The following is a 21,544-nucleotide window of genomic DNA, read 5'->3' as shown; positions in this document are numbered from 1 at the left end:
TGAAATTTGTGCAATAGCTTAAAGCCACAAAAGCGATATTTATCTATAAAAATGTGTTACACCATAACACTGGGAAAACGCGGTATATCTATGATTGAATTGTAACCTCGCGATGATATCAAAAATATTTCACAGTTCCTAATTAATTCATCGACATTCATGTAAATACGAAATGTCACCGGAACTGACATTTGTTATCGTAAAATTATTTCCATGTAAATAACGTAGAAATAGCAAAAAAAAATGTAAAGAAAAAAATGAAATAATTAAAATCGAAAGGAAATGAAATGGTATAATTATTTTTTGCATCATAATAAGTAACTTTTTGTTAAATCAAAATATCATTGAAAATGTTCCAGATGATTGATTTAAATATTTTTGGTTGTTAAGATTAAATTTCGTATGATTAATCAATTAACTAATTATTAATCAATCAATCAATCAATCAACTAATTAATGATTAATTAATCAATTAAGTAATAAGGATGATTGTAATAGTTTCTTTATTCTCTCTTTACTTGTGACGCGTAGCTTTAAAGAAGCATGCTTCCAGATGCATGCTAATTTTCATGAAAAATTTGAAGATATAATTAAAAGTAAAACATTTTAAAGTGAACAAAAAAGTAAATAACACATACAATCCATGTAAGTAACCAAAAAGAGGCCATCTACGCAAAAATAGCCCTGCGCTAGACAAGCAGTAGAAATAGGGTGATACATACTGCAAGAGTCAATTATAATCGCACATAACATGTAAATCATGAATGTATTTATTTCTCTTAAAATATTATCACACTTTTCTCAACTCTAATTTTCTTAATTTTTTTGAGCTCATCTGGAGGCATATACCTTTAATATCATATACGAACATACAAAAATTAATATGTGAAATAGATGTGTATATAATACGTATCAAGTTTGATACGTATTATATTTTAAAATTTGTTTACTTACCTGTATAGTTTAAGATTTAAAGCGTAAAATTAAACCTGCACTTATTGTAAAATCAAATCAGAAAACCGCAAATTCTCATCATTACATTTAAACATTTGTCTGCTTTTATACTTTAAAGCGACTCGACCGTACATTGAATAAGAAAACATTGTTGATTGGCTAGATTAAGCATATGAATTAGATATGATTTACTAGTAATTTTGTTTTGTCTTTGAGAAAATAGTAATGATTGCTTTACCTTTAATGGGTACATTCCATTCAGAAGTGGTGTATAATATGCTGATAACACTTCCTTTCATAATTTTTGAGTTATTGCCCTTTGTTTATATTTCTTGAAAATTTTTGTCAGGGTTTTTACTTCAAAGATTATTCGAGATTATATCCTGAAACTTCATTGGTGGATAAATGTCATTAGTGTAGAGTACATTGTGCAAGAATAATACTCGTTCACTTAATTATTTCTAAGTTATTGCCCTTTATTTATATCTATAATAATATTTGTTCGGACTATGACTCATAAATTTTGGAGATATCAATTTGAAACTTTATTTGAGGAAGTAAGGAATGATGCAATGTATGAGTATGACAATCCTCGGTATTGTAATTTTTGAGTTATTGCCCCTTTGTTATTTTTCATGCATAATTTCCAAGTACCATCACTCAAAATAAGTATTTGAGATACCATTGGATAGATATTGCAGTGCAAAAGAACGATAACCCTTCACGCCATAATTCTAAAATATATTTTTGTCCAGGCTATACCTCAAAAATGTTGAAACTTCATCAATCAATAGCTTTTATAGCTCGGTTTTGTATTTTCTTTTGTTGGTTATTGCCCTTTGATATATATTTTTATGTTTATGTGTGAAATACTGTTAAGTAGGGACATTGACGGTATATGACTGCTTCTTGTGTTATTTTATTATTTGTGTGAATAAAAATACATTGCCGCAATTTCGGATAAATGTAAAAAGTATATTTTCTTATTTATTTTTAACTATAACTGCAACTTTAAACATTTTATAAATAAGTAACTATAATAAATAAATATCTATACTATGAACACAGTGTATGAGATTGTAGCTTTAAAGTCAGAAATAAACATACGTTCATACTATATAATAAGTACTTCCCTGTATTTCCCACCCTTTTCAAAGATTATTTTAGGTACAATTCACTAGAGGTACAATTAATGATTTTATAAAACTCCTGCGTCGAATGTAAATTGATATTTTCCAAACAAGCTTTTTCACGCGAAAGAAATAAATAAATTTTTCGTGCACGCATGGTTTGTGTTTGACCTCGGGTTTTTAACAATGATCGCCTTTTTGTTCTATAAAAATTCTGAGCTGCACGGGAAACTCGAGAATGATTTGGTGTAATTAATTAACGATAAAGAATGCTCGTTCGTGTGATTCAGTTATTAGGTATATATCATTACTCTGTCGGAAATATTATTATGACAAATAACAGTAGTCAACGGGGCGAAGTACCTTGTTGAATGTATGTATCAATGAACATTTAGCCGATCACTCGATTGCTGCCAAAAAAGATAAAGCTGGTATCGATTCTCAGAATTCTCTTTTTAAATCCGGTCACATACTTCCGTACGGATTTTTTTGAATAGATTAGTCATTTACAATCACGGTTACTATACATTCTAGGGCTCGTTACCCCTACTATAAAATACTGGTGACATTTCTGTTAGCTTTTTGGGTAAGGTTTAAGTCATATCGCATATGGCGACTTTACAGCTTTAGCATACTGGTGGAGGAAGACCTCGTGTGCCCCTCGAGTCCCTAGCTTTATTTCAGGAACGATCAATTTCCTAGCTTTATTTCAGGAACGATCAATCTCCTAGCTTTACTTTAGGAACGCTCAATCTCCTAGCCTTATTTCAGGAACGATCAATCTCCTAGCTTTATTACAGGAACGATCAATTTCCTAGCTTTATTTCAGGAACGATCAACTTCCTAGCAATATTTCAGGAACGATCAATCTCCTAGCTTTATTTCAGGAACGATCAATTTCCTAGCTTTATTTCAGGAACGATAAATCTCCTAGCTTTATTTCAGGAACGATCAATTTCCTAGCTTTATTTCAGGAACGATAAATCTCCTAGCTTTATTTCAGGAACGATCAATTTCCTAGCTTTATTTCAGGAACGATCAATTTCCTAGCTTTATTTCAGGAACGATCATTTTCCTAGCTTTATTTCAGGAACGATCAATTTTCTAGCTTTATTTCAGGAACGATCAATTTCCTAGCTTTATTTCAGGAACGATCAATCTCCTAGCTTTATTTCAGGAACGATCAACTTCCTAGCTTTATTTCAGGAACGATCAATCTCCTAGCTTTATTTTAGGAACGATCAATACCCTAGCTTTATTTCAGGAACAGTCAATCTCCTAGCTTTATTTCAGGAACAGTCAATCTCCTAGCTTTATTTCAGGAACGATCAATTTCCTAGCTTTATTTCAGGAACGATCAATCTCCTAGCTTTATTTTAGGAACGATCAATATCCTAGCTTTATTTCAGGAACAGTCAATCTCCTAGCTTTATTTCAAGAACAGTCAATCTCCTAGCTTTATTTCAGGAACAGTCAATCTCCTAGCTTTATTTCAGGAACGATCAATCTCCTAGCTTTATTTCAGGAATGATCAATCACCTAGCTTTATTTCAGGAACGATCAATATCCTAGCTTTATTTCAGGAACGATCAATCTCCTAGCTTTATTTCAGGAACAGTCAATCTCCTAGCTTTATTTCAGGAACGATCAATCTCCTAGCTTTATTTCAGGAACAGTCAATCTCCTAGCTAGCTTTATTTCAGGAACGATCAATCTCCTAGCTTTATTTCAGGAACGATCAATTTCCTAGCTTATTTCAGGAACGATCAATCTCCTAGCTTTATTTCAGGAACGATCAATTTCCTAACAAGAACGCGACCGCGGGTGCCCCTCCCAGTTTTATTTCAGAACGATTGAGCGGACGCTGGTAGAGCTATTTATCTAGGAATTTTCGTAACAAGAATGCGACCTTGGGTGCTCCTCTTAGTATATTACAGGAACGATAGAGCGGACATATTGGTTGAGCCATATATCGAGAAAGTTTTCTGACAAGAATGCGACCACGGGTGACCCTCTTAATATTATTTCAAGAACGATCGAGCGGGAACCTGGGTAGAGCCATTTATCTCGTAATTTTCCAAATAAGAATACGACATCGGGTGCCCTAGTATTATTTCTGAAACGATTGAGCGGGCACCTTGGTATAGCTATTTATCTAGAAAGTTTCCTAACAAGAAAAATGCGACCTCAGGTGCAATTCATAGTATTATTTATGAAACGATCGAGCGGGCACCAAATTTGAACCATCTGTCTAGGTAGATTCCCCACATAAAACCAAATAAAGGCTTAATTTTTAAAAATGACATTTTTGAAAGAGTAAAAGAATCAAAATAGACTGAAGGATAACTCGAAATAAATGTTTCTTACCAGTTCAGTGTTAATATCCAAACAGAATCAAGTTGAAAAAAGTACTATAGATGTCATAAGAAATACTCATATACGTAAAAGTTATATTCAACTACTAGTATTTTGATACCTCCGTATGTATATAAGATAAAAATTCATATTTTAAACTGAAAGTTATCGTATTTCGTTAAAATATGTACCTATAGAAAGCCCAATACATTTTTTTACAAAAAGAAAAATGGTAGATTTAAATTTTGTAAAATGAGTAAATAGATGCAACACTTCACGGCCAATGAACGCAATATATTAACTTGTGATTCAATTCTGACGGTCCATTTCATTTAACATCGAGGGGAGCACATGGCAAGTGTTGTGTTTTAAAACAAAACCAAAACATTTCAACGCTTATTTCATTTCTGGTTATTTAAAAAAAAAACCTTTTCTTTCGTGATAATGTAAAAACATGTTTAAGTACAGATCATCACGGATACATGTATATTATCTATTCAATATCATTGAATTCAAATGTTTATTAGGCTTTACTTAAAATTTTCTAAAATAATGAAAATAACAAAAAGAGAATAATTAATATGTTTATATATTACTAAACTAATATGCACCTGCACATAATACACGAAAGATGGTGTTGCAGTATAGATAGATAGGTAGAAATTGATGTGCAGCTTTGTGATAATGTTTTACATGTTGATGAGGTATTTGATAATGTATCAAAGTATCAGTTTATATGGAATTTATTTTAGTTTTTGTACAATGTATTGGTGTCATTATATCGAAAAAATGTGTCATGATTGCAGCACAATGTTGGAAAGATTTTTTCATTTTCAGTATAACACAGATATCTTATATTTAGCTCCATGATTATTATAATTCATTTATTATAAAACTGTTAGTGTGTTAAATTAATATTACAGTAATTTGATTTCAATTGAAATACGCTTTTATCTTAATTGGCAATATCCAATGGGTAACTATTTATTATTATTATTTTTGTTAAATTTCTACATATTTGTGTGCTTTATATGCATGTTGTTATATGTGACAATATTGTATGCGTTTATGTTCATTTCTCTGAATAAATCTATACGACAACGGACCTTTGCAAGACGACAACGACCATCATATATAGTTGTCAGTAATTTAGTAAAAAAACAACAACAACCTGTGGTACTCATGTTTTCGAAAAAAAATGATACTGTGAAAAAGTATAGCTATTTGTGACAATAATATTTAATTATGATGTTTATTTTTGCAATGAATTATTGTATTCAGTTAATTTACCGGCAAATATCTTTTAATTTGTTGTAAATGTTCATTTTTGTTGAAAAGTAGAGTAGTGTTCGGGTAATAAATTTGTGGATGTTCGATGGTTGAATAATTTTTTTAAAGATTTAGGATAAATGATATGAAGAATGAAATGGCAAGATTTGAATTTAGCCAGATTTTGTCCATGCTTTTAATTTTCAACTTGCAAAATGAAATGTCAACTCACTTCAAAGCTAAGACCTGTTTAGTGTGTACCACCAGTTATTGATCAATTGATTAATCAGTTGATTAATGAGATATGATGCTGCATGCAAAACTTATGGTGGCACCACAAGTTTTGCATGCAGCATCATATCTCATTAACCTCTAATGATGTAACTTCACACACTTATTTGAGGCAATAATAGGGGATCATTCTCCAAGTTCCATAATTCTTTGGTGGATTTTGACTTAATTTTGGTCTTATGAATATCTTGTTTAAAGTTTTGCATGCAAAATTAATTTTAAAGAAACTTAATTATTATCGCAGAATAATGTTTCACTTTTTTCAGGCTTGATATAAGAGAACAGTTCTAGTTAGAAACTCAAAAATGCTGCGGCAGGCAGTAAAAACTTGTTTGAAGAAACAAAACAGACTGTCCTTCAGTTCTTTACAAGTTACTGTAAGAAAGATACAAACATTGAATAGCTGTAAGCCACAGATCATTAGAAGAAGGAAGAGGGGAGTATTTGAGCACTATTTATGCATGCAAAATTTCCATGCCACAGGGATTTGGTTATGCACAGTGAAAAATGGTAACAGTGTGGTAGAGAATAAAGGTTTAAAGGATTGTGATGTAACTCATGAAAATGTTGAAGTGTTATTTGATGGTAAAAAGGAAGACAATGTTGCTAAGTCACTTATTTTGAATAAGAAAAACAAGATCAAATCAACTGACATTGAAAAACTGTATGGAATTGATACTGATGAAGAAAGAGTAGAGGCATTGTTTGATTCTGATGCTGAAACATCCGAAGTAGTCTTGGTGCCAATTAAAGGCAGAGAAAAGGTGAAAAGGATCAAAAATTATCAAGCTAAGTCATTGATTGATCCTAAAAACATTTATAAACCAAAGTCAGTCATTAGAGAACTTGTAGAAAAGGAAAGTGGAACTCTGACGAGAGAAAGTGCTGAATTTGAAGAATCTATACTGAAATATAATTTAGAACAAGCCGAGAAAGGCAATCTGAAGGTCAGTAATGTTCAGAAAGTGACATTTCCACAGTTAAAAAATGTAGCACCTATAGTGAATGATACAAAGGTCTTAAAGAAGATGGTAGATTTGGGTGTGAGTTTGTGGGTTGTTCAGAAAAAGGGAATGATTGACCATGTTCTCAATATGAATTTTGAAAAAGATGTTGTTCCATACATCCTGTTTCTAAAAGATACTGGAATACCAGCAGAGAAGATTGGTGATGTGTTTACAGAGTGTCCATGGATTTTTCAGCATGATGTACATAATTTACATGTAAGTACTAGGGGTGTAACAATACAGCAAAAACCGTATTGCAATATATTGCCATTTTGCTGAAGCGTATTGCAATATATTGCAATACGTATTGTCATGTATATGTTTTGATGTAAAGATGGAGTAACATTTATATATTATTATCATATGTATATATTTTTAACAGAAACTTAATATAAGCATAAGATAAACAAAACAAGTCGCGTGTAACCTTTCACGTCTGGGCCGCTTATGTAAATTATGCGGCCGCTTATTGACTTTTAAGTGTACTAGTTGTCGGATACTTTTATCTTACGTTGGCGCCAACAAAATTTGCCAATTAAAGATTTTATGTGAAATTTGTACAAAATTAGAAGGCAATTAATTGAAAATTATGATTTTTATAAAATACCGGTTTTCCAAAAATCGTACCGCGGTTTGAAATTTATTTTTTCATATTGCAATATATCGGTATACCGGTAAACCGTTACACCCTTAGTAAGTACATGTAGTAAGTTTTATTGAGTCTGTTGATTCAACCCCTGTAAAAAGTGCAGACCAGGATCTGCCTACAAATCTGTGCCGCCTGATCATGGTCTGCATTGTTTGCTTTTCAATCAGTATATATTTTGAAATTTTCCCTTAACCCATTACTTCATGAGCATTTTGTGAAAAATGGCTGTTTTCATTGAAAAGTCTCCCGTTACAAGTTCCAATTGCTATAATACTATAAAAACTGCTTCAACACTAATCAAACTTGGCACAAATGTTGACTGGACCATTGCCCTTGCAACAACATGCTCAGGCTTAAATTTTCTGTTACCATGGCAACGAGGGGACATCTCAAAATTGCCAAAAATCACTATTTTGCGTTGATTTTTTCCATCAAAATTGATTTCAAAGTGCTGCAACTTCTCAATGGATTGAGATAGAGTCAAATGCTTTTCAGCGTTGGTTACACGTTACCTTATGATCAATCTGGGGTCATTTACAGCCTCTCACAAGTCCAAAATTTTCTTGGCGATGAGGGGGACTCCGCCCCCCTTCAAACCCCCCCCAAACAGAAGGGGGCACATCCCCCTTCTGGCAACCCCCTGATGTATCTTTTGGTTGGGGGGCCGCTCCGAAAAAGAGGTCACTTTTTTAACAACATTTCTCAAACAAAAACTAGTGTTTGGGGCCTAAATAAGGCATTTTTTCATCATTTGAGACAACAAAAAAGGGGGGGTGAAAAAGGCGTTAAAAGGCGTGTATATGAAGTAATGGGTTAAAGATAGAAAGTCTGTGGCATAAAGGGGTAATACTCAATAGACAGAATGTAAGAATAAGATAAAAAGACATATAAAATATAAATGTATTAACTATTAACGTATTAAACTATTAGTAACTATTAATTTAAAAAAAAATATGTATAATTTTTGCTAGCTAAACAATAAATTACTTCATTATGAATTAACATTTAGCTTGAGAGAACTGAAAAAATGGAAATCTGATTTCAAAATTTGACATGTCATGATTTGTATTGAGACACCTATATTTAACATCAGGTACATAACTTCATAACATTTTAGCTCCAAAATTTTTAAATAACTTAAGAAAATATGAGACTGAAATACATGTAGACAATGTTCCAAGTGCCCTGTGCTTCATGATTAATACAGAAAAGTCATGGGTCTACACTAAACCATTTGTTTATAATTTCTTTTGTAAATACAGTTGACTCCGGTTATAACGAACTCAATGGGACATTAAAATATTGTTCGTTATATCCGAAGTTCGCTAAAAGCAAAGTAGCAACAACTTGCTGACTTGTTTTGATTGGGAAATTTGCCGTGAAAAAGCAATTCTTATCACTGGTTACCGGTGTAACTGGTATTTTACTTCAGCGGTTATTTAATTTAAATTATGTTGTGAGAACATTTTATCAAAATCTTTATTCCCTGAAGCAATAACTAATCTGTGCAACCATTCGATTGTATAACTATCGGAAAGCGTTATTCATGTACTGATCCTTATCGAGCGCATCCCGATATTTCAATTATTACAGTTTGTAATAACCGAGTAAATTTAGATGTTTTCCGGTATTTGGGGTTTGAAAAAATGGTTCGTTATAGCTGAAAATTCGTTATAAGCGAGTACGTGTTAAGCGATGTGATTTAATATAGAATAGAGAAGGATGTCAGATTTAGTTCGCTATAAACGATAATTAGTTATAAGTGTGTTTGTTATAAGTGGAGTCGACTGTATTCTTTTGTTCTTTATCTCTGCAGGTTCGTGTAAACTACCTCCGGTCAAAGAAGTTCTCCAAGTCACAAGTAATAAAAATGATTGACTGTGACCCAAGATTCTTGTTAATACCTATGGATAAGATAGATGCTAAGTTAGGATTCTTGCAGCGTGAATTTCAACTTACAGGTTTGATTGACTTTGTTTTAAATAAATTTACATGTACAGTACAGATAACGAGGAATATGCAAAATCCTCCGAGGATCGAGGAAAACACTTGCAACTCCGCAAGAGTATTTGTCCATAAAAACGAGTGACTCCGCGTGAGAAACGTGTGATGAGAGTGACTCCGAGACGAAAATAAAAGCGCGTGACTCCGAGAGAGAATTACCGCGTAACTCCGTGTCGGTGTCTAGCTGGTGTAAATAAATGCAAGTGCAATCTCATTTTATATTTAATTTAATTCTTTAGATTACCATTCGAAAATAAAGATGATTTTTATGGTTGTTGTTTTCAATTTACCCTGAAACAGTTGAAAGGTACATTTGATTAGAAAAAATCACTACCGTAACATCATCAGTTCTCAAGTTTATTTTTATCCCGATTAATTAGGTCAGTAGCAATAACCACAGGAACCCGAAATTCTATCAAAAACAAAAAAGATTTAAAAAATCCATATAATAACGGCCCAACTTTTTTTTATACTTCTTTAAGAAATGAATTAATTATATAAACTTCTTAATCTTAAATGTTTCTAAATGCATCAAATACCAATAACGTGCCGTTCTAATTTATTTCAGGTGCCAAATATTGTGTTGTGTTTTCTTTTTTCAATGTGGAAAATGAGTTTCGATCTTCATAATATTTTAATCATTGATAACATGTGCACATCAAAAAAATTGACTTTCCCCACTTTTATATTGGTTTGTATAGTTTTAAAAATTGTCATGATGTGCATGTACGTTTCTTCATAATCCATTGTTTACATGTATTTTAGTTACGTGTCAACCTGCCACGTCCGCCGTTTTAATTAGAAGACACTTGATTTATATATAATTTTTGAGAATTAACATTAACTTAATCGTTTCTAAATAAAGCTGCATAAAAATTAGTAATATATTGTTGTAATTTTATTCCAAGAATATCTCCGAAAATCTGTCGGTCTCATTCTGTTATCAAAGTCGTATGTAGATGTATGTTGATATTGGAATCAAAAGTAAATTGTCTTGTGATGATCATTAATAAATTAAGATTTTTGTTTTTTATTTCAGGCATTATGGAGGAATTCAAGAGTTATAGAGGTGTTAACAAGCTGACAGAGGCCGTTCAACTTACCTAGCGCACTGCTCCCGTAATTCATTCACCTGTAATCAGCATTACAAAGATTGACAAAAAATAAAAACAGCAAAGAATAAAATTATCATTTTATTTGTCTTCTTGTTTTATTTGTTTATGGTTTGTACATCATCTATCATGTCATTTTATAAAAATAAAAAACAGTTTTGACAAAGATTAAACTACTTCCGATTTCACGTACATGTACTGTTCATAGACGATAAAACAATATTTTTACAATAGCATATGAACATATTTGATCGTCACAGCAAGCGGGTATGCATTGTACATGTACGTATGTGGATTGAAAAAGACCGCCATGCCTTTAAAAAATCACTGCCAATCTCAGTGTTCTTGTTTTATAATTCATGGTTTTATTTTTGAGACGACGCAGCGCCTGTTGTTTTCCCCCTGCAAACATCGGTAGAATTTCATAAATTAATTCCTTAATGTTGTCCTTTCTTGTGCTGCCAACATCGGTAGAATTGCCTAGCAGATCGAACTTCTTAACTCTGATCTATATTGTTCTGAAAGCAATAGTAAATTAAATTTAAACATTAATGTTAAAAGCGGGACTGTACATGCCGACATAGGGTGTCGCTGTTTTGGCTAGTGCATTGTATGGAATGATGTATTATATCTCGTATTTCACGGATTTTTTATCAACCAACAATTAAAAGGAGACGTACATGTACTTCACATGGAAATCAGTTTGGTATCATTTATGTAACTGGTACAAATTTATCTAAAAGCCTGACTTAAAAGTATAAAATTACCTTTTTCAGAAGTTTACTTTCCAAGGCAGATGCATTTCACTGAAGAATACTTTGTAAACTGTCTAAAAGAAAATGTTGTTTTTTTTATTCAGTTCTGGTACAAAGTATAATTTCCCTTACGATAGTATGTCCATGGAATGAATCGACCTAAGCACGTGGTTGTTTTGCCATGTATTTCCTTTTTTTTCTTCTTCTTTTTTTGCTTACATAATAATTATAAATTTGTATAAACAATGCAAAAAAGAAGCTCATCTATATTTTCTTATTTTAGAATACTAAATTCAATAGGTTTTTGACACTGCGCGTTACGGGAATTGCGGGAAATCATCGGTTATTCTTTCCTTTAATTAATTAATGAATCAAGTGTGTCTACTTTCGTTTTCACTTGTGATACTTTACATCAACGAAGAATTTTCGACAACATTGTTATTTTGAATGAATAATACATGCGATGAAGGATTTTATTTTAGAGGTAGAGCATTATATTAATTAATAAATAAATAAAGCATACGTGTACCAAATCAGTCTTATTTTCTCGGAGTCACTCTTTTTGACTCGGAGATTCACGGAGTCCCGCGGACAAAATTGTCACTCGCTTTTGTCTCGGAGTCACTCTTTTTCACCCGAGAAATTTATAATCCACTCGGAGTCACGCTTTTTGAGATTACTCGATACACGCAGAAATTTGCATATTCCTCGATATCTGTACTGTACAGTGTAAGTATGCTTGACATTCTTGCAACTCAATTAAGTTTTCTTCTTTGAATAAACCAGTACAAACCATATGAAGTAATATCAATATCTATGAGTAAACCCGCTCGTTATACAAAATGATTTGTTTCATTAACAGTTTTATAAAAGAAAGAGGAAGAGCTAATTGTTAGTCTTCAGACGTTGGCGTCACACTTAGGATTTTGAGTGTCAGTTGGTATCTCCGAAACTGCTGGAGGGGATTTGCTGAAACTACAATCACTTGTTCTCTGTGATTATCTCTAATATGATGAACACAGGTCCCTCTGAGTGACCTTATGACAGAGTTACATGTATGTCCCTTTTCTTACTGTCAAGCACTGAGAATAGTCGCGTGTGCTGTCTTATGAACAGCTCTTGTTTATGGTACTTTTCATCATATTTTTAGATTGTTTGGTAAAAAATGTTTTTGCAGAACACAGCCCTAATTATCTTATAGGGGACTGTGGCTGGGGCCCTCAGCTTGGGGACTTTAGCGTTGTTTGAATAAAATAGGGAACTTTGTCTATCGACCTCAATACTTAATATTAGTATTTCATATTTTATTCTGCAAAAAACAAATTCATTTCAATATGATATTGTTAAGTGTCTTGTGCTTACGGTAAAATTGGAAAGGGGGGGGGATTAAAAAAAAAAAATAGGGGGCAAATGTATGCTTATTGGGCATGGGAATGGAGCTGAAAAATTTTAAATGTGGGCCCTGTCTAAACTTGTTGTCATGAAAATGAAAATGTCAAGTCGAGAAGAACTGCTTGTTTGAAATAAAATTTACTCATTTTAGGATGATAATATATTTATTTTGTGATATATATTTATTATGTAATATATATTACATAGTGACCCTCTATAATCTTTATAAATAATGCCACTGAGTCTGAATTGGTACCAGGCTGAGGGTTATTTATTAAGTTCTACTTGAAATTTCTCTGAACCTACAGGGATGGAAATTTAAGTTTTTGAAAGTATTTCCTGGTGATCTTCCAGAAAAGTTGCCAACTAAATCATGATCCATTGGTCTTGAACAACTTTGTCAGGAGAGTCATGCTTGTAACAAAGGTATATATAGGAAAGACTTTTGAAAATTTTTTAGTTCTTAAATGCCCAGCTTAGCAAAAATATTTTGTATGTACATAAACTACATTGTTGTCTTTATGGCATCTTGCTTCATTTTCGTGTTTGCATCTGTAAAGGAAATGTACTGCTTAGATGTGGCAGCTGGTAAGGTGGTTTACTGATGTAATATGATTACAAGTCATGTAAAAGATGATTAATTAATTCATTCTCTATTTTTTCAGGAGCTGAAGTAAGGAAAATAGCGAGTGATATGTCCAAGCTAATCATAGCAAAACCGGTTGTCATCAAGGTAAAAAGTTGGTTTCCAATTTGTTTTTTTTTGGAAATGATGCTCAGTTCTTTTAAAAAGGGGAAATTAGCACAATATACACTATAAGATTTTACAAAGTCAGTATTTTTGCAAGTTCCATACTGCTGACTTTTTCAGTACTTTTTTTACTTTAAAATGTGTTCATAAATGTACTATAATATTTCATTCTGAAGATTCACTTCCTATTCATAAAGGTTATTATTATGATCTATATGAAATAGTACTTTAATCCCACTACTCCAGACCTCCCAGTCATTACCAAAGAATAAATGCCTTTGGCGTCAGTCTGTTCATTGTTTGTTGACAGACTGGTTGGTCCCTTTAATGCTAGTGGAACTTCAGAGCTGTATTTTATTAATTGATTAAAAAGAGAGATTTCAAGCTCAAAATGATAAAATAAACAGCACATATTAAAAATTAGGGCAAACTGTATAGATATTTTAATTAATACACAATGTATATTTATTTTTACCTATTTCTCTTTCAGGAAAACAAGTTTTTTCTAAAGAAATCTCTCGAGTTTACAGAAAATGAACTGAAGACACTGTTATTGTCATGTCCAGAAGTATATCTCAGAAGTAAGCTAAGTATAAGAATGTTTTAATTTTTCACATTGCATCGGGTTTTCTTATATTTTGCCGGAGTTTTTACATTTCATTCTTTGTTTCTGTTGTGTATATATTTTTGTATCCATTGGTCATGTTAAATGTCTGTTATTCTGGAAAATCTGTCACACAAATTAAGCAAGAAGTGATCTTTGAGTGCTACTGTACAAAAATAGCTGAAATTGTTCATTTCCATCGAACATGATGACGATTTGAGCTAATAATAAAGATATTATTAGATTGAAAACTTCTTTCCTTTATCATTGTGCAAATTCCCAATAAAGTGATTTGAAATAATTTTAGGCCAATGCCATACTCAGATATCTAGAATTGTTCAATTCTCCTTATAGCCGGCTGAACTATAAATAGAACTTAACTTTGAAAGGTACATCTTTTCCTGTATGGCTTAGTGTTTCTTAAGTTGATAATCCTTGTCTAGTACTGTACGCCATCTTCTGCAGTAGATTAGAGCTTAAACTTGAATGTCAAATTTGAAAGCTGTATCAATTTGATATTTGAAAAGTGACCTTGAAGGTCTGACTGTGCCATCTCAAGGTCCAGCTGACACTATAAGGCAAGTGTTCAGAGATATAGCCTTGTTTTGAAAGGTATCTTTATATCACTTTAATCATTTGAATGATGGTATGATGGATCCCATATTTGGTTTATACAGAATTTATTTGTTAGTTTGATTATGTATATAGACACACTCTCAAATCCATTCCTTAAACCAACCAGTACTGAGTAATGAGTGTAAAGTTTCTTGCTAGCTTGCTCCTGATGGGGTTTGAATCCATGCAGCTAGCAACCATAAGATTACTGATCATGCGCATTAACCACTCGTCATGCCACCACTAACATCCCAGGGCATTTTTTCCTTCTATAACAGGGGCCGATATAAGGCCCCTTCACAATTCAAAATTGCACTTTTTGTGTGGCCTTGAAAAAGGCGACATATAGGGGTTACTTTTGTCGGCGGTGACGGCGTCGTTGTCGGCGTCGTTGTCGGTTTTTCAGCGTCGGCGTCCCCTAAAGCTTGTCTAGAGCATAAGTCAGTCATTATAAGTCGGATTGACTTCAAACTTGGTATGCATGCTTCTCATAATGACCCGAAGTGCAGTGCACAAGAACCGGTACTCTGTACTTCTTATTTTTTGAGTTATTGCCCTTTGTTTATTTTCATACTTTATTTTTGTCCGGGCCATTTCTCCTTAAGTATAAAATCTATGGACTTGAAACTTCATAGGATGATAGATCTCATTAAGAAGAAGTGCAGTCCACAAGAACTGGTACTCTGCATTTCTTATTTTTTGAGTTATTGCCCTTTGTTAATTTTCATACTTTATTTTTGTCCAGGCCATTTCTTCTAAAGTATAAAAGCTATGGACTTGAAACTTCATAGGATGATAGATCTCATTAAGAAGAAGTGCAGTGCACAAGAACTGGTACTTTGCATTTCTTATTTTTTGAGTTATTGCCATTTGTTAATTTTCATACTTTATTTTTGTCCAGGCCTTTTCTCCTAAAGTATAAAAGCTATGGACATGAAACTTCATAGGATGATAGATCTCATTAAAGTGACATTATGCTCAAATTTTCATAGTCAAGTTGAGCTGAATTGACTTTATATTTCAAAAGATTGACTGTCAAAATGGTGTTTGGCCAACAGTTGTTATTAGAAAATGTTTAGGAGAAAATTATAAATCTGCCTAAAATTCAAAAAGACTGCCCCACTCTTTTTATAAACTAAGCTTGTAGGTAAATTCTGATGGATCTGTGTGTAAATTATTGTTTATGTGAACTTAAATATTAAATTGAAAGGATTTATGGCAATATGAAAACTTATTTTGATCTTCACCCGTTCACTCACTATATACCTTTGGATGGGAATAATGTCACTTTAAGAAGAAGTGCAGTGCCCAAGAACTGGTACTCTGCATTTCTTATTTTTTGAGTTATTGCCCTTTTTTAATTTTCATACTTTATTTTTGTCCAGGCCATTTCTCATAAATTATAAAAGCTTTAGACTTGAAACTTAATAGGATGATAGATCTTATTGATAAGAAGTGCAGTGCACAGAAACTGCTGATCTGCATTTCTTATTTTTTGAGTTATTGCCCTTTGTTGATTTTCAAATTTCATTTTTGTCTTTGCCATTTCTCTTAAACTATATTGTTCACAAGGCGACACATCCGACTCGCGGAGTTCTAGTTTTCACAAAGCGGCAGAAAAAAATCACATTTCAAGTGAAATTTCACAAAATATTGGGACTTTGTCTTAGTAATACATTGTTTACCTGCCGGTAAAACTTGATTTACGCCAATTGCAATAACACAAATAGTTTTAATTAAGTTAAATGGTTTTTGAGCATGTTAACTGGGTTAATGCAGATTTTTTACACGGGTCAGAAATTATAATCAACCGTTTCCGGTTTCAATATGTCGCGAAATGCCAAGTAATATGTCATTTGTTTTTCTTCACAATATTATGACATGTCGCCCTTTTTTCACAAAATGAACAGGCCCTGGCCCCTTCACAATTTTGACAAAAAATGCCCTGCATCCCATCATTGTTTTTAATAATTCCAGCTACATCTTTTATTTTCTCAATGCTGTTTTTCCCATATGTGCAAAGGCCTTTTTAGTATGAAGCAGTAGTTTTTTTGCAAGTTTCTCAAAAACAAATTAAATTGCACTAGTTTTTGCACTTCCAGCTTATATAATATAATTCAAACACTATTGAAAAATATTTTACTTAGATGTAATGTTGGTCGTATATATATTTGAAACACATTTTCATGTTTAAGTTTTCCGTAGGATGAAATGCACTTTAATGCTTCAAATGATATTGTTAAAGTAAAAAAAAGCTATATTTTAGAAGAAAATAGGCAAATATACACCTCAAAAACAAATGAAAAGAAAATATTCTTTTTGTGATGGTGATAAATTATTTGCGGTGTTTTACAGATTTTCATCGTGTTGAACAAATTTACAATTACATCCACGATGTGATGGAGATACCACAAGACTTAATCGTAAAGTTCGGAAAATCGTTGATCACTCTTCGTTACACTCTCGACACTCGGCACCGATTCCTGGTGAAATTAGGAAAGAATCAGTACGATCCCACAAAACCGAATTATGTTTCGTTGTATGACATCATTGTGGAGGACGATGAGGAGTTTTGTAAGGAAACGGCAAAAACAGCGGTGGCGGAATTTAATGCATTTCTCAGACTAATATAAACAAAGTGTATTCTATAGATGAGGGTGTCTTAGATGGAGTGTTTAAGGTCATTGACTGCAAAGCACTTGCCACTCACCCTGTGGGTTCGAATTCTGGCAGGGACTTTGTATTCTTTTATGCCAGGAAGCTATCCAGCTAGTTTATTGAACGTCAGAGGTTCTACTCATCCACTAGTTAAGCTGGAAAAATGCCATATGACCCATACAGTGTTGGTGCAACGTAAAGCTAAAAATTTAAAATTGTATAGATGAATAACTATTTCTGTGTTTGTTTAGCATATGTAATACGGTATGCTCCTATAATGGTAGAATTCAAGAAGGAAATTAAAATTTATTTATTTATTTCTAACCATAATGATATTTTTTTGTGCCCCCACTTTAGTGGCGGGCATTTAGATTTACCCTTGTCCGTCCATCCGTCTGTCCGTCCGTCCGCACTCACAGGAGAGTAATTATGTGGCTAGAGGGACAATAGGTAACTGTTCTTTCTCTTTGATGTCATTCATTCCGTAATGCTTTTATGTGGCCATTTTCTTTTGTGTGGCTAAAAAGAACAATAGAGAGAATAATAGAGTAGCCACATAATTACTGTCCTGTGAGAACTTCCGTCCTTTCGTCCGTCCGTCCGTTCACTTTTGTGTCGCACGTAACTCAAAAAGTATTTGACCTAGAGTCATGAAACGTTACAGGAATGTTGATCAGCATGTGTAGTTCTGCACCTGGGTATTTTCGTCTGGATATTTTTAGTATTTTCAGAGTTATTGCCCTTGACTTAGTGATATTTTGCAATTTTCAACTTGTGTCGCATGTAACTCAAAAAGTATTTCACCTAGAGTCATGAAACTTTACAGGAATGTTGATCAGCATGTGTAGTTGTGCAGCTGGGTATTTTCGTCTGGATATTTTTAGTATTTTCAGAGTTATTGCCCTTGACTTTGTAAAATTTTGCAATTTTCAACTTGTGTCGCACGTAACTCAAAATGTATTTGACCTAGAGTCATGAAACTTTACAGGAATGTTGATCAGCATGTGTAGTTGTGCACCTGGGTATTTTAGTCTGGATCAGAGTTATTGCCCTTGACTTTGTAAAATTTTGCAATTTTCAACTTGTGTAGCACGTAACTCAAAAAGTATTTGACCTAGAGTCATGAAACATCACAGGGATATTGATCAGCATGTGCAGTTGTGCACCAGGTATTTTCGTCTGGATTTATTTAGTATTTTTAGAGTTATTGCCCTTGACTTAGAAATTTTTTGCAGTTTTCAATTTGTGTCACAAGTTACTCAAAAAGGATTTGACAAAGAGTCATTAAACCTTATGGGCAGGTTGCTCAGCATATTTAGATTTGCACCTGGGGTTTCGCTTGTGGATTTATCCAGTATTTGTAGAGTTATTTCCCTTGACTTAGTAAAAAGATTGACAGAACAGTGGCGCGGTGGGGGCACCCGTGTCCTATGGACACATTTCTAGTTTAATAAAAATCCCTCTTTTTGAAGCAACGCATCTCCAATGCTAAGCATGAAAAAGATGTTAAACATGCTGTCCGCATGATACCTCATGCATTTTTTTCTTCACAAAAACGATTGAATTAAAGGTTTTGAAATGGATAATACTTTTTATGACTTCCTCAGATATTTACCATGTTAATTAAGTCATGTTGGTGTGACCCAACAAAATAAATTAATAAAAGACTACATAACCTTGTATTGTTTTCAAATTTGTTTGTATGTAAGATAGTCTATTATATTGATGAAATATTGTTTATTATTTAACTTACCTAAGTACAGAATTTACTTTCTTGCATATCAGACTGGTATTTCCATTAGTTTTACCAATGCCGGAAATTTAATCTGGCATGGCAGGTGCCAAATGAGTCGCATGTTATACAATGGCATGCTTAGGATAACTTAATTTTACCGTTATGAATGGAGTTGTAATTTCATACGCTGTTGTAAGAAAATAGTTATGGGTGTAATTACATAAATTTCAATGGATAATTGTTTTGTTATTAGGTAAAGATTGGAATATCCCTCCCTTGTGACATTGCCCATGGGCAGGTCCCCTTAGGTTGGACATTCCGATCCGAACAGCAACATATGACAGATATTATTATTCTGTTAACCTTAATATTTCCTTATGTTACTTGTCATTCAAAGGTATTTGGGATAAACAGTCTCAAGTTTCTTCTAGACTTCATACACCTGCCCTGAGTTTTATTTTCACTTTCTTATTGTATTCTATTTACGACTGAGATAAAGTGTAAAATAAATCATTTCACAATTTAACTTTTAGTTTTCAAACCTATTAAGACAATTGTCTTTGTTAAACCACTGTTGAAATATTTGATAAATAGAGGAAACCCCCACCTGCAAACCTGGCTAGGTATAGAGACTATAGACATACGTAAAAATACTGTTTTTTGCTTTTGAAACTGTTAAAGAAATATGGGTAAACAACTTACTAGACAGCAGATATGTGTTTGCCGCCATATTGTGTAGATTATTGCCGAATGTAAACATTAAATGGAATGAACTTTGACATATTTGACATGTCTTCCCTACAATATTCATATTCAAGAATTTTAGTCTTCTAACTTTTGTTGTGTATGTTAAACATTTAAGTACCATGGAAATACAAGGCACTGGTTCATGTGTTTTTATTACCTAATGACTGCATTAGTAAAGGAGGGGAAGTAACTCCTTACCCCTTGTCTTTACATAAGTTTTTGATTGTCTATCATAGTTACTAATATTGTAAAAATCTGGTAATATATTGTATGCCCTCATCAATGGATTAGAGGGCAATTAGTTTGAAGGTGAACAACCAAAATCACTTAGCCATGGCCACCCCAGTTTTTAGCTCACCTGTCACAAAGTGACATGGTAAGCTTTTGTGATCGATTTTCTTCCGGCGTCTGTCGCCGTCCATCTGTCATCCGTTTGTCCGTAAACTTTTACTTAAAACGACATCTCCTCATGAACTGCTTAGCCAATTTCATCAAAACTTCAGAGGAATGTTCCTTTGATAATCAACTTTAAAAATTGTTCAAAGAATGTAATTCCAAGCAGAACTCTGGTTGCCATGGCAGGCAAGAGAAAAAACTTAAAATATCTTCTTTTAGAAAACCGAAAGAGCTAGCGCTTAAATATTTGGCATGAAACATCATCTAGTCAGTGTCTACCAAGTTTGTTCAAATAAATGCCCTGGGGTCAAAATTGGCCCCACTCTTGGGGTTGGGGGTGGGGTCATTGATTTTTCTTATTTGTATAAAGTGAAAACTTAAAAAATCTTCTTTTTAAAAAACCCATATAGTTAGAGCTTAGCTTTTAAGCATGAAACATCTTCTTGTGGATGTCTACCAAGTTTGTTAAAATAAAAGCCCTGGGGTCAAAATTGGCCCCACCCCAGGGGTTCATTGTTTTCCCCTTTATGTATCTAGTTAAAACTTAAAAAATCTTCTGTTAAAAACACCAAAGAGATAGAGTTTAGATATTAAGCATGAATTATCTTCTAATGGGTGTCTACCATTTTTGTTCAAATAAGGGCCCTGGGATTAAAATTAGCCCGCCCCGGGGATCATTGATTTTCCTTATATGTATATAGTAAAAATTTAAAAAATCTTCTGTTAAAAACCCCAAAGAGCTAGAGTTTAGATATTAAGCATGAATTATCTTCTAGTGAGTGTCTACCAAGTTTGTTCAAATAAAAGCCCTTGGGACAAAATTGGCTCCGCCCAGAGGGGGAAGAGGGTCTTTGTTTTTCTCTATATGTGTATAGTAATCAAAGCACAGAAGGCGCTGAATTTGTTTGTGTCTCCGAATGTCGGAAAGGTGAAGTTATGAGATTATAAACCAGTTTGTTTTTGTATAGTGCCACCAATGCTTTCCAGTGTTTTAACTGTAGTAAATTGACTATACGACTGATTGCAACACTGATATTGAAAACAATGTTTATTTGGTTTAAAAAAAAAAAAGAAAAAGAAAAGGAGTTGCCTCAACTGGGATTTGAACTCTAGACCTCTC

General features: G+C 33.1%; 1 protein-coding gene across 1 annotated transcript; it reads left to right on the top strand.

The window, feature by feature from the left end:
- The first annotated feature begins 5,579 nt into the window (after window positions 1–5,579).
- Window positions 5,580–17,682, top strand: LOC132717363 (transcription termination factor 3, mitochondrial-like). Its single transcript, XM_060700814.1, has 6 exons — window positions 5,580–5,653; window positions 6,266–7,222; window positions 9,472–9,616; window positions 13,584–13,651; window positions 14,160–14,250; window positions 17,244–17,682. The coding sequence occupies exons 2-6, from the start codon at window positions 6,305–6,307 to the stop codon at window positions 17,519–17,521; spliced, it is 1,500 nt and encodes a 499-aa protein (XP_060556797.1). The 5' UTR covers window positions 5,580–5,653; window positions 6,266–6,304; the 3' UTR covers window positions 17,522–17,682.
- Window positions 17,683–21,544: the final 3,862 nt, after the last annotated feature.

This window comes from Ruditapes philippinarum, unplaced genomic scaffold (genome assembly GCF_026571515.1).
Source record: "Ruditapes philippinarum isolate M1 unplaced genomic scaffold, ASM2657151v2 ctg2743_1_1_1_1, whole genome shotgun sequence".
In the NCBI taxonomy this organism is placed as follows: domain Eukaryota; kingdom Metazoa; phylum Mollusca; class Bivalvia; order Venerida; family Veneridae; genus Ruditapes; species Ruditapes philippinarum.
Note: the sequence above shows the minus strand (reverse complement) of the source record. Positions and strands in the feature narration are given on the sequence as shown.

What these genes read in the sequence shown, in the direction of transcription:
- LOC132717363 (XM_060700814.1), top strand. Translation starts at nt 6,305, where the DNA reads ATGCTGCGGCAGGCAGTAAAAACTTGTTTGAAGAAACAAAACAGACTG. An exon ending in ATGATGTACATAATTTACAT is followed by an intron (nt 7,223 to 9,471) that starts GTAAGTACTAGG and finishes TTATCTCTGCAG; the next exon opens with GTTCGTGTAAACTACCTCCG. An exon ending in GCGTGAATTTCAACTTACAG is followed by an intron (nt 9,617 to 13,583) that starts GTTTGATTGACT and finishes CTATTTTTTCAG; the next exon opens with GAGCTGAAGTAAGGAAAATA.